The following is a 13,275-nucleotide window of genomic DNA, read 5'->3' as shown; positions in this document are numbered from 1 at the left end:
CTATATAACTTATTACTGATCACTTACTATACTCTATGACTATATAGTAGCATACACTGTATATCACATACTGGCAAAACAACCTCATTCCCCCATCTTATGCTAACTGCCTAGGGGGAGGTATAGCTGAGACACAAGCTGAATGTTCTTCAAATTTGCTTTAGAAACCACCACAGAAAAGTCCCCTTGGTAGAGGCCATTTTTAACTCAAGCTCATTGTATCCCTCTAGCTCAGGTCTCTGAACTCTTGACCCCCTGACTTCCACTCTGTCTCCCCAGCCCAACGACCCGGTGACCAATATATGCCAGGCAACAGACAAGCAGCTCTTTAACTTGGTGGAGTGGGCCAAGATGATCCCCCACTTCTCAGAGCTGGTCCTGGACGACCAGGTCATCCTCCTAAGAGCAGGTATCGTCTGATCTCATCTGCTGTGGTCAATCCTGTAAGGGGAAATCAAAACTGAGCAGCTCTGACAACTGGGATTTACTCGCCTTTTACTTGATGTCCCACCATTTACCAAGGCCATATTCATTAGGCTCCAAACGGACCTGAACAAGGAGGGGATGTTTGAACTTATCCAATAAGAAATGCTAATTTACATTTTCCATAGGAAAATGTTTTGTAACGTTTCCCATTGCATGCCTTAATGAATATGACCCAGTTAGATGTTTCCCTCTCTACCCCTCAGGGTGGAATGAGCTCCTCATAGCTTCTTTCTCCCATCGCTCCATCACTGTGAACGACAGCATTCTGCTGGCAAACGGACTCCAACTGCATCGCAACAGCGCCCACAGTGCAGGGGTGGGGTCCATCTTTGACAGGTAAACACTAACAGCCTGGCTCACAGATCCTCATCATCACAGTTAGTCCATTCATTGGTACCATTGGATACTTGTATAATCTACCTTATAGTGGATTGAGGACTATCATATAATTACAGTTAAAGTAATATTTAAAGTGTTACTGTTAACAAACTCAATTTTCCGCAAAATTCCTGATAAATATTCCATGGGTTTTTCAAGTTTATTACATGCTCATTGCTCATTGCCTTATTATCGCAAAATCTGGCCTAATTATGCTTGAATGCTTTCGAATCCAAACCTTTTGAGAAGTTTTAATGTAGGATCATGAATATTTCCCTCAGATTTCATCTGACATGCTATATTTTGTGCATTTGTGATGCTTGCAGAGTGATGAATTAATCTATGAATATTTTGTCTCTGAAGAGTTGTTGGGGCCATATTCTAAACAGCGATACATCCAAGGCTATCAGAGGAATGTTGTCAGTATGTTAAAGTAGCTTGTTTCACCTGCACAGAGTGCTGACTGAGCTTGTGTCGAAAATGCGAGACATGCAGATGGACAAGTCTGAGTTAGGGTGCCTTCGAGCCATCGTTCTCTTCAACCCAGGTAGGTCTACTGTACATCACACACTCCATCCTGGATAGCAACTCATCAAGCTGTACTGTACATGAATGGGACAAAGACTGTTATTTCAGGCCTATTCTTAGTCAAGGTTGCTTTGTGTTGTTTACATACAGTAGTAATACTGATATAATATATACCTGTTCAATGCATATTCATTTGTAAATGTGAAGAGGAGGAATTTGAAGACAGTATGACTTGTGTTACAGAGCACTATATAAAATATATAAAGCACTATATAAAATATATAAAATGAGGTGAATAGAGCAGGGTTATATTTAATGTTAATTCACCACACCAACATCCTAGTATAAACCAGGCTCTCTCTAATACAAGTCCAGTAGCCCTGGGTGGGTGAGTGGGTGAGTGGGTGCGTGTGTGCGTGTGTGCGTGCGCGTTTATATGAAGTAAATGCCTGGTCTCTGTTTAACACATTTTAATCAGGTTGTTAAGAGGAATAGATGTTGATGGCCTACTTTCCAAATGTAGTGTGTGATGTAAAGCCTGAACCACTTTAATGTTTTGCTTTCCTCCTAAACTATCAACAATACAGTGCTTTCGGAAAGTATTCAGATCCCTTGACTTTTTCCACATTTTGTTACTTTACAGCCTTGTTCTAAAATGGATTTAACAAATGTTTTTCCTCTTCAATCTACACAAAATACCCCATAATGCCAAACTGAAAGCTGTTTTTTAGACATTTTTGCAAATGTATTAAAAATAAAAAACAGAAATGCCATATTTACATAAGTATTCAGACACTTTGATATGAGACTCGAAATTGAACTCAGGTGCTTCCTGTTTCCATGGATCATCCTTGAGATGTTTCTACAACTTGATTGGAGTCCACCTTTGGTAAATTCAATTAATTGGATATGATTTGGAAAGGCACACACCTGTCAATATAAGGTCCCACAGTGCCAGTGCATGTCAGAGCTAAAAAACAAAGTGATTAGGTTGAAGGAATTGTCCGTAGAGCTCCGAGACAGGATTGTGTCGAGGCACACATCTGGGAAAGGGTACCAAAACATTTCTGCAGCATTGGAGGTCCCCAAGAACACGGTGACCTCCATCATTCTTAAATGTAAAAAGTTTGGAACTACCAACACTCTTCTTAGAGCTGGCCGCCCGGCCAAGTTGAGCAATCGGGGGAGAAGGGCCTTGGTCAGGGAGGTGACCAAGAACTCGATGGTCACTTTGACAGAGCTCCAGAGTTCCTCTGTGGAGATGGGAGAACCTTCCAGAAGGACAACCATCTTTGCAGCATTCCACCAATCAGGCCTTTATGGTAGAGTGGCCAGTTAGAAGCCACTCCTCAGTAAAAGGCACATGACAGCCCGCTTGTGAGTTTGCCAAAAGGTACCTAAAGGACTCTCAGACCATGAGAAACAAGATTCTCTGGTCTGATGAAACCAAGATTGAACTCTTTGGCCTGAATGCCAAGCGTCACGTCTGTAGGAAACCTGGCACCATCCCTACGGGGAAGCATGGTGGTGACAGCATCATGCTGTGGGGATGTTTTTCCAGCTGCAGGGACTGGGAGACTAGTTAGGATCGTGAGAAAGATGAACGGAGCAAAGTACAGAGATACTTGATGAAAATCTGCTCCAGAGTGCTCAGGACCTCAGGGCGAAGGTTCACCTTCCAACAGGACAACTACCTTAAGCACATAGCCAAGACAACTCAGGAGTGGCTTCGGGACAAGTCTTTGAATGTCCTTGAGTGGCCCAGCCAGAGACCGGACTTGAAATCGATCGATCATCTCTTGAGAGACCTGAAAATAGCTGTGCAGTGACGCTCCCCATCCAACCTGACAGAGCTTGAGAGGATCTGCAGAGAAGAATGGGAGAAACTCCCCAAGTACAGGTGTGCCAAGCTTGTAGAGTCATACCCAAGAATACTCGAGGCTGTAATCGCTGCCAAAGGTGCTTCAAAAAAGTAAAGGGTCTGAATATTTATGTAAATTTGATATTTAAATGTATTATTTATTATAAATTTACAATAATTTCTAAAAAAACAAAACATTTTGCTTTGTCATTATAGGGTATTGTGTAGATTGGTGAGGTAATCCATTTTAGAATAAGGCTGTAACTTAACAATGTGGATAAAGTCAAGGGGTCTGAATACTTTCCGAATGAACTGTATAGGCCATCATTAGTATGTGTGTGAAAGGCAACCGTTTTCTAAGATACTGTATTCAGTTCAGTACGTAAGACTTGATCTCAATGACTTAACACCTCCAATGGTTTGGATTAATATAAACAAAAGCCTATATTAACTCAGTTTAGTTGCTGTGATGAAATCATTTATAGGCCATTGTCAAACAAACATCTTCAGTTTAAATTTTCTTGCTGGTTTCTCTGTACATGAGACTGTTCATAAGTCTGATAATATTTGCCTTCAAAGTCCATGTCATTGACCTCAAACGCTACACGCTAGTGTGCTTATTTTAAACCAAACCTTAAAGCTAACATCAGTTTGGAAAAAAGACTGAACATTTCAATGTACAAAGGGGCAACACAATGCCAGAGAACGCAAGAATCCCTTCAAATGTAATGTACTAACACACAAGGCATCTCCCCACAAGATGTGAAACGCCAAGCGTTTGAGGGTCTATTCTGTCCCTCTTGGGTTGGACCAGTACAATGTTAAGTAGTTTACTACTGCCCTCTCCTGGGCAGACATTTCTATTACACAAGAGTTTTAATGTGTGTTGTGTGTTGGTCTAAAAGGGATGGAACACAGAGTTGGTGTCCTTGTCACCAGTAACACGTTCTGTTTTGTTTCCATATGTGTAGACTCAAAAGGCTTGTCAAACCCAGGGGAGGTTGAGGCTCTCAGAGAAGGGGTGTATGCTTCACTGGAGGCATACTGTAAACACAAATATCCCGGCCAACCAGGAAGGTATTGGTCATTGTTTGGTCATCACCAAATATTTTATGAACTTACTTCTTATTGACATAATGTCATTTCATCCAGATGTATAATAGTTTTGTTATCATCATAGTCACTCTTTACATGTTCTTGTCTTATACAGGTTTGCCAAACTGTTACTTCGATTACCAGCCCTACGTTCCATTGGCCTCAGGTTTCTGGAGCACCGGTTCTTCTTCAAACTGATAGGGGATACACCCGTTGACACATTCCTCACGGAAATGTTGGAAGCTCCACGCCAAATGACGAAACAGCACTGCAGTTGAAGACTGTCTGTCCAATACTTGCATCAAAACGGAGAGAACTGGTAATTTGCCTGATTGACAGACTGTAAGTTTGAACACAAGAACTAGTGGACAGCAAACCTATGGCTTTGTTTAATGTACAGTAGATGTATTTATCATAGTTTTGTGTCAAAGTGAAATGTCTTGAAGGGCCAGAGTCTGCAACAACCCAAAGCATGAGACCTTTTTCACAATGAATGATAATGTCTTCTCGCTTCAGATTCAACACTGAACATTGTCATAACTGATCAAGACCGTGCCACAAACCAGCGACCTCATCATCCTCCTGCCTTAGACAGGTCTACCTCTTGTAGTCATTCTCATATTCTGTGATAATAACAACATGGTCCGGCCAAACTCGTTGTCTAGGATGATCTCCTGTTATACATGTAACCCCCACCTCAGGCTCTCGTAGTTGGTCTTCTCCTCCTTAATGAGAATGTTCTCATGTGACTATATACGGCAGACGAGGGTAATGCATTTAAACTAGAACCCCTTGACAGGGATAATGGTTCAGGTAACTTCAGCTCAAAACCAAGGGTATTTTTTCTACTCCCAGCACTTCACTTTGTCAAGCAGAGAATGGCTCCAGTCAGTAGCTCAATGTTGAGGACATAGAAGGCTGATAGGAGGAGCTATAGGAGGACGGACTCTTTGTAATGGCTGGAATGGAATTAATGGAACGCTATCAAACAGATCAACCATTATGGAAACCTCATGTTTAACTCCGTTCCATTTATTTAATTCTATTACAATGAGCCCATCCTCCTATAGCTCATCTCACCAGCCTCCACTGTATGACTAGCATGCAACTGTAGTGGGGAGGATCAATAAGGTCTTCACTAATGATAATTCACATATCAACATGTAGTGCTCATTTCTGTATTGCTATGGGGTTTTTATGCTGCTGCTGTTTGCTTTGTGTTGGTATTTTCAAAGAGTAGCAGTGGTAAACATCTTCCAATGTATAGAATGACGCGTCAGTGTGTAGGTCAGTGTTTCCCAACACCAGTACCCCCAACAGCAAACATTTCTGTTGTAGGCCCAGACAAACTCACCTGATTCAACTCATTGATGACCTGATAATTAGTTGACAAGTAGAATCAGGTGTGCTTGTTTGGGGCAACAAGAAGGTTTACTGGTGGGGGTACTGGAGGAATGGAGTTGGGAACCCCTGGTGTAGAGGACTGTCTATAAGTGACTCTCTGTAGTATCTGATAGATATAATGCACACATAAGGTCTCTGACGCCAACTGGTGCATCACACAAAAGTAATGCAACTGTCCAAGTACATTAGGACATGATAAGAGAGCAGTGTTGTAATTACTCATTGCTACAATGTGTTACAATGTTACTTACAGCAGTAACCCTATCCATAACTCCTCAACCTAACCAATCCTATCGTACGTTATTCAAGTGTAATACTGGGAAAGTGCAATACATGTTACACTGTAATACCAGGAATAATTAGACTGTGATAAGGGCACTGTAATTTAAATTCTAACCCACATTTCCCAGCCCATGCATAACAGAAGACAGACAAGAGAATAATGATTGAGGAGATCAAAAGATGGCAGAGAATTTTAAAGAATTGTTTCAGTCAGAAGTACAATATTCAGGTTCAGCAGCCAGGAATATTTTTGGAACCTCATATGTATTTTAATTGTATTTATTTGATCAGGGAATCACGCTGAGACCAAGAGCCCTGAATAACAGAAATGACAGACATTCAAGCAGAAAGAAAATACAGTTATAACAAACAGTTCATTTAGAAATGAAATAACCACCAATCAATGAACAATAGCAGCAAACATAGCCTGCATCTCGTTCAACCACCTTTTTTAAAGCAGATCTATTAGTTCGTATTTTAGCGTCATCATTGCTTACTGAGCCACTCAGGACTAGTGTATTTTAGGATAAACAATAATCTTGTTTTTTGTTTTTCCTAATTTAAAACATGGCAACATGTCGTTTAAAGGGGCAATCTACATTAATTTTTGGTATTTAAAAATAATTATATATAGACATTGAATATTGAAGAATATGGGTTATAAATGTCTCATGAGCTACGTTCACCGGTCAGAACAAACGTAGTACACTGTCTTTATTTGACGTGTTCTGTTTAGAGAGCATGTTGTCTTACCCTGGCTCCATTTACACATGCTGCTCCAGGCCAGACCATGCTCCAGGTCAGACCATGCTCCAGGCCAGACCATGCTCCAGGCCAGACCATGCTCCAGGCCAGACCATGCTCCAGGCCAGACCATGCTCCAGGCCAGACCATGCTCCAGGCCAGACCATGCTCCAGGCCAGACCATGCTCCATTTACACATGCTGCTCCAGGCCAGACCATGCTCCAGGTCAGACCATGCTCCAGGCCAGACCATGCTCCAGGCCAGACCATGCTCCAGGCCAGACCATGCTCCAGGCCAGACCATGCTCCAGGCCAGACCATGCTCCATTTACACATGCTGCTCCAGGCCAGACCATGCTCCAGGCCAGACCATGCTCCATTTACACATGCTGCTCCAGGCCAGACCATGATCCAGGCCAGACCATGGACTAGTTATAGCTGATGTCACATTTTGCAATGCACCCATGCACCAATTCAACCCAATGAACCCATGATGTCGATTCCCCAATGATGTATAGTTTTCAATCATGTGTTTGCCATGTCTTGTACAACTTGTTCGTTTTTATAATGTAATAAAAATATTAATAGTGTTAGCTATAAAGGTGGCAAGGTGTGTATACACGATTCTGATGGCCTTCTCTGCTGGTGCAAATAGGAAGTTTTTCATCAGCTTGTACTTCACTGTTACTTATTAAAGGCCTGGAAGCTTTTCAACAGTAAAACATTTCTTATGATACTTATTTAAACAGAGGACCAAATCATGTGTAGGGTACAGCCTCTGTCAGCACAGTGTCTAGGGTACACTGTTTAAATAAGTATGATAAGAAATGTTTTACTATTGAAAAGCTATATGCCAACTATCTGTAATATGCTACGCGTATGTGTGATGCTGAGGGCAATATGTAGACTGTTATGTTACATGCATACCTCTAGAGGGAGACATTGCTGTTTTGCAAAGTGGCATTGACAAAACTCGTACAGGAGGAGTATAGTGAATTGGGGGATATCACAGCCAAGACAGCCAAAGACGTGGCACATTTCTAATAAGGCATATCCTGCTTTTCCGAAAGCTCAAAGCACTAATAACTCTACCCCTAATTATTACTGATTGAATGTGACATTAATATTTCTGCAAAACTCCTTAAAAATGTTTTTGCTGATCATAAGTTACTGGTGTTGGCAGTCCAATAAGCAGTTCTGCCAGTTCTGGTAGTCTGGGTTGAATTTAGAGGTAATGTTAAACATGGCTCAGTCTCACTCAGGTTGAAGTGATGTGTGTTGACATGACTAATCATATCCATGGGAGTATTTGACTCCGTTGCCCAAAGAAAAAGGTAATTAGTGTTATTTTTAAGTTGATAAGGCTGTTATGAAATGGTGATTGGGGAAGAGGCAAAGCATCTTTGCAGAACAATGTTGTCAAAGAAACCTAACTGTGACTTTGGTCAGCTCACTTAATATGACTGAGAATGTTTAGCCGGAGTACATCTCAAAGTCAATCATTTTGTTTGAGAGGACAACTAAAGACATTTGTTCACATTTCTAGTACACTAGGTTGTGTAGTTCTTCTGTTTTAACCCTAACCACAACCATACAGAGGAAATTCCCAAAATGTAACCCCTGAGGATGTTGTGTCCTAGAAGTTAAGAGTTAAGAGTTCATTTCATAATTTTGGTCAGTGAATGACCACTGACGTTGCCGCAATTTCGGACAATTCGAATGACGTTTGCAGCAGCTTCCTGAAACGATGCATAAGAAAGATTGACAGGTTGTGTTGACAGGACGTTTTTCAAAATGTCAACCTGGCCGGTCCTAATTCTGGAGTTTATGCTGGGCATATTGTCTCATGCCTCATCGGCCGCCATCTCTCTGGTCTCGTTGATGTCCTCATAGAGAGTTGGGCTGTGATGTCTCTTTGAATTAAGAGGAGCTATAGGGAGCCCCTAACTAATGTGCCAGTCTTTGTCAAGTTTCCTCAGTCCTCATGGCTGTTTTCCCCCTCAGAGCTTCTTCACTAACAAAACATTATAGCCCAGGGTAAAGAGACGAATGTCTGATGTATCTCTGCCGGGATCCCCGGCTCTCTGACATCCAGTCCCTCCTACCATTATCTGCTAATTGACAGGCCCTATCAGCCTGCTGGTGGCCACAGCTGACAAGTGTGAGAAGGCTGAGGTGAGGTGGTGGGGAAATGCCAGTCATTGCAGGATTATCAGCGCAAAGGCCAACGACATAGCAGTAATCTGAACTGGCTGTAGCTAGCTGGTGGGACTCACTCTCTTTCTGGTGCAGAAGATCTCACACACACACACACACCCTTGTTGCTTCTTCTTTCTCTGCCTCCACTGTCTGATCATTTCATACTCCACAATTACATTTTGTGATTAATTAAGATAGGTGTGAGATTGGCTGAAGACCGATACCCCCTCCCCTTATTGCCCCCATAACATGTCTGGGAAAGACAGGGTCACCCTATGCCCCACATTACCCACTGTACACACACACACACTTCAGGTCCCATGGCTGTTGACTGTCCAACCAGTGTGCCTGAGGCCTGCCTGCCTGCCTGTCCTGTCTGAATCCTTCTCAGCATTGTTAAGTTCAGCCTCAGTGTTCACAAGCTCTATGAACTAAAAAGAGACTTCTGGCTAAGCCCAGACTGACCATGCTGCTCTCGCCTTCCTTTTCCCTGCCTCTGTACGGTAAGGAGAGTGTTGGGTAAACGGACGTCATATCAAGTTACATTAGGTTATGATAACATTATTATATTGACCAACAGGTTCTATTTGACTGTACAATTCAAAACAAGTAGTTTCTTGTAGCACTTGAACTCTTGTTGAAATGGACACTGAGAATAGGCCTTGATACTGAGATGATTACAGCTTACAGATGATTCCAAACCATTTTTGTCTGCCATTATAAATCAGCTTTAGATGATCATCTTGTGTAAGTCTTGATTAAACTTTTTCCTTTTAACAATCTCACTAGCTCTTGATATTGTGCTTTCTCCTTTTTCCTTTAAGACATAATCTTTAAAACCACTGAAATAGATAACCCTTATAGTCAGCAGCCTGGTGTTCCAGCTAAGATTTTACTGTCAACATAGTAGAAACCGGCCCGTTAACTTCTGAAACCTTCTCTGGCAAAGCTCACTGTCCCCACCACCGCCATCAAAAAGTCATTTCCCCATACAAGTCCCACACACGGCCTAACAATGGGAGCAGAGGATTAGAACAGCGCTCTGTCTCAGAGCAAAGGGGGGAAAAAATCTGTTCCAATCACTGGAGAAGAGTCTGACTGGTTGGCCACACTTCTTCCTCTGGATTTTTCCCATGAAGCGGTTTTGTTTTTATGCTATTATCTCTCTTTGCCATCAGACAGTGTGTGGCATTGTGATCAGATCATTGGATTGTTCATCTGCTGAATGGTTAAATCTGCTCTCTGATGTGGAGGAATCTTCAAAGTGGAGAAACCCACAGGGGGACGTTGCTAGTTGATAATTAATGTAGTCAACTGCATTGCCAATTTTAGATTTGCAAGATGAGAAACTGAAACATTTCTGCTTTGAATCTAGCAACAAGCACTACAAAATGTCTTACCTCATCTTCAAAATGCTTCCTTGGAAAACTGTTCCCACAAAATATGAATTCTAGATCTTTTTTTGAAAACCAAAAGAGATTTAGCTCTTTATTAACTCTTATGTGGTTCCAGTAGAAATGATTCTCTATGGTTTAGTTTTATTGGATTTTTATCCGTACCCCAATCCTTTACATTTCCACTCAGTAAGGGACTGTACGTTATTTATAATGAGGCACACCTGGAGTGAAATATATTTTTATTTGACTTTCCTTGAACACTTGAAAAAAACAAGTGATCCTCCCCTATACCCAAAACAATCATTAAAACATAAAGTGGATAGCAATGAACATGTCTACATTTACCCTCACTCCTAGGACAGACCAGATATGGCGTTTTAGAAACAGGTCTTTGTTTTGTAAGCATTTAGTGATAAAGTAGCCAGAAGGTGTTGGATTTGCAGAACACTGCAGACAAGGGAAGGGGTGAAAATATTTCAAATTTAATAAAAGCAATGCAGGAATATCTCTTTTTTGCGGTTGTAGACAAAAATTATCTTTTTATAAACGCATTTCATGCAATTCTACGTCATTTCACATGACTGGAGACAAGCAGCATCTTTTTTAATCCCACAGCAGAGCATGACAACGAATGAGCGCATGCTGCAGCACCAGACACGTTTTGATTTCTGTACAGGCTTTTGTTAAAAAAGAGGATAATCTACGTTTGGAACAGTGATAAAGTTGTCTATCAACTGTAAAAAATGGAGCTCAACAGAACCAGTTACAACTGGAGTATCTGATCATCAATGAATTAGAGAAAAAGCCCTTTGTTGTTTAACACAACAGTCACATATCATCGGGTAGGCCTACTGTTTACGCACTTGTAACCTTTTTTCCTTAGGGAACCTATAATTTTCAAATGTATTATATTTTATTCCATGATGTTGTTACAAAATAGATTTGTGTCGACTCTGATCAGGGCATGGGAATATGAGTGCATCTGCTAGGCTAAATTAACAAACTAGGCATGCATAGCTCAGCGCATGAGCCAAACTCATGTTTTAAAAGTAAATTCAAAGGCACTGTAGAATGAGTGCATAGTCTTTATGGACTTTTATTCGTACCCCAATCATTTACATTTCCTCTTAGTATTGACATAAAATGTAATTTGTTTAGCAAAAATGTGATTTTTTTCTGGTCTTCATGGATGTTATTGAAAAAGAAACAGGACATCAGTAAGGTCCTACACGATCAAACACTGTCCATATTATAGCTTCACATTTTTATCATAGCCAGGTAGAATATAATATGAGGCAAACAATACAATGTACATCTGACATTTTGTCTCGCAAAGACTGAAGTCATCTTCTGAGGTCCTATCACTAACCCTCAGGGAGGCTGATGTAATGACCCCTGACCCCTTGTGACACATAGAAGAGGCCTTTAGCAGCAATATCACTGTGCCAGATGCTGCAGTCGCTCCCTCTCAAACAGACACATTTCACAAGTGGCTCTGATGGGGGGATGCCCATGGTGATGTCTCTAAGAGGGACAAACATCAGATCCCAGTGCCTGATGCCATAGTGGGGCCCTCGGACACCAGCCATGATAATGTGAGATGTGTTCTCACACAGTCTTAGGCTGGGCCTTTGGTGACAAATGTTTTTCATATGTCATGATGATACAGGGAAGGAATGTGCCAAGCCGTAAGACAAATCCAACTATTTCACATCTTTGTAAGACCTTGTTTTTATACTTCATATCTGCAGAAATGATCCATTCTATAGATTGCACCTGAGGTCTTAGATGGATTTCCTGTTTTTATCTGCCACTGTGCTGTGATAGTAGCCGTGGTGAGATGACGTACTATAGTTTAGACACACAGTGACAGCAGCACTGGGCTTGGCGCCCGTCTCAGATAGAGGACAAACCATTTCTAATGAATACCCTGACTACACACGGAGGCAAAGGAAACACAGGGAGCCAGTCTTCACATGGACCAAGGCCGATAGCACCTACACCCAGATCCATACCCAGACAGATAACATCAAGACAACCTGTCCCCCATCCCCTCCCCCTCAAAATTTGCTTCACGGTGGAGGATCGGGTCAGATAAATAAAGGTAATTTATAGCAGTGTTTCAGGTTAACAAGGCTTACACTACAGGGATTAGAGCCTATCTCCTGTAACAGCCCAGCCAAGTGTGTTTTAGGGTTTGTTTGCATAGCTCACAGAGTAGTGCTTTGGGGAATAAGGTGTGATTATCAGGGCTACAGAGCTTTGTATGAGTGTGGTGAAGGGCCTACAGCTGGCAAAAGGCCATTGAGCCAAAGATTGTGGAAACAGTGACCACAGCACACAGATCAATACACATACTATACAACGGACAGGTAACGTCAGTCAGTGCTGATGCTCAAATAAAACAGGTCCAGCTTTTAGAAATGCCCCTTACATACTGCATTTATAAAAATAAACTAATTGTTGGCATCATTTGAACCTTGTCATCATTTAGATGCTTCCAAAATAGACAGCCTGTCTGATATTCCTGTCTTCATTAAACAAGCCTGCAGTGGAGGTTTGAAAACAAGTTTGCTAACCAACTAATAAAAAGTACCTTCCACTTGTTGGGCTGATAATTCAAAGGCCAAAAATCTCACTCCAAATGTATTTTCTGCTCTAACAATACCAGCAGGAGCCCCCTGTGCGTTCACGGATAAAATATCCCCGTCATTCAGTCATTACCAAGCCGCACAGTAGGATAACATTATAAAAACGTCATGGTCACCCTTATTAGCAGGGAGAGCAGCCCTTTTGATTGGTTTGTGCATGAAGTCTGCAATGGTTTCCATATGGAACCCGCTTCATTTTTTAATAAACAGCATGGCATTACCCAGGGCCGAGGTGATCCCCATTTCTCTA

The 13,275-nt window shown here is 41.7% G+C and overlaps 1 protein-coding gene across 2 annotated transcripts in view; it reads left to right on the top strand.

Annotated features, from left to right (window-relative positions):
* The window catches only part of LOC139410664 (retinoic acid receptor RXR-alpha-B-like), a 34,498-nt gene extending 26,856 nt beyond the window's left edge, over positions 1-7,642 (top strand). The window contains exons 7-13 of one of the 2 annotated variants that reach the window (XR_011634528.1): positions 280-409; positions 690-822; positions 1,320-1,411; positions 4,225-4,330; positions 4,464-4,690; positions 4,865-6,833; positions 7,211-7,642. Coding sequence is in view for 1 of the 2 variants with exons in the window: in XM_071156051.1 (XP_071012152.1) it covers positions 280-409; positions 690-822; positions 1,320-1,411; positions 4,225-4,330; positions 4,464-4,626 (624 nt within the window). In the remaining variant the exon portion in view is untranslated. Of the gene's footprint in view, positions 1-279; positions 410-689; positions 823-1,319; positions 1,412-4,224; positions 4,331-4,463; positions 4,691-4,864; positions 6,834-7,210 lie in introns of those variants that run through there. The other variant, XM_071156051.1, reaches the window with a different exon arrangement.
* Positions 7,643-13,275: the final 5,633 nt, after the last annotated feature.

The sequence above is a fragment of the Oncorhynchus clarkii genome, chromosome 6 (assembly GCF_045791955.1).
Source record: "Oncorhynchus clarkii lewisi isolate Uvic-CL-2024 chromosome 6, UVic_Ocla_1.0, whole genome shotgun sequence".
Taxonomy (NCBI): domain Eukaryota; kingdom Metazoa; phylum Chordata; class Actinopteri; order Salmoniformes; family Salmonidae; genus Oncorhynchus; species Oncorhynchus clarkii.
The sequence above is the reverse complement of the archived record's forward strand: the minus strand, read 5'-3'. Positions and strand labels throughout refer to the sequence as shown.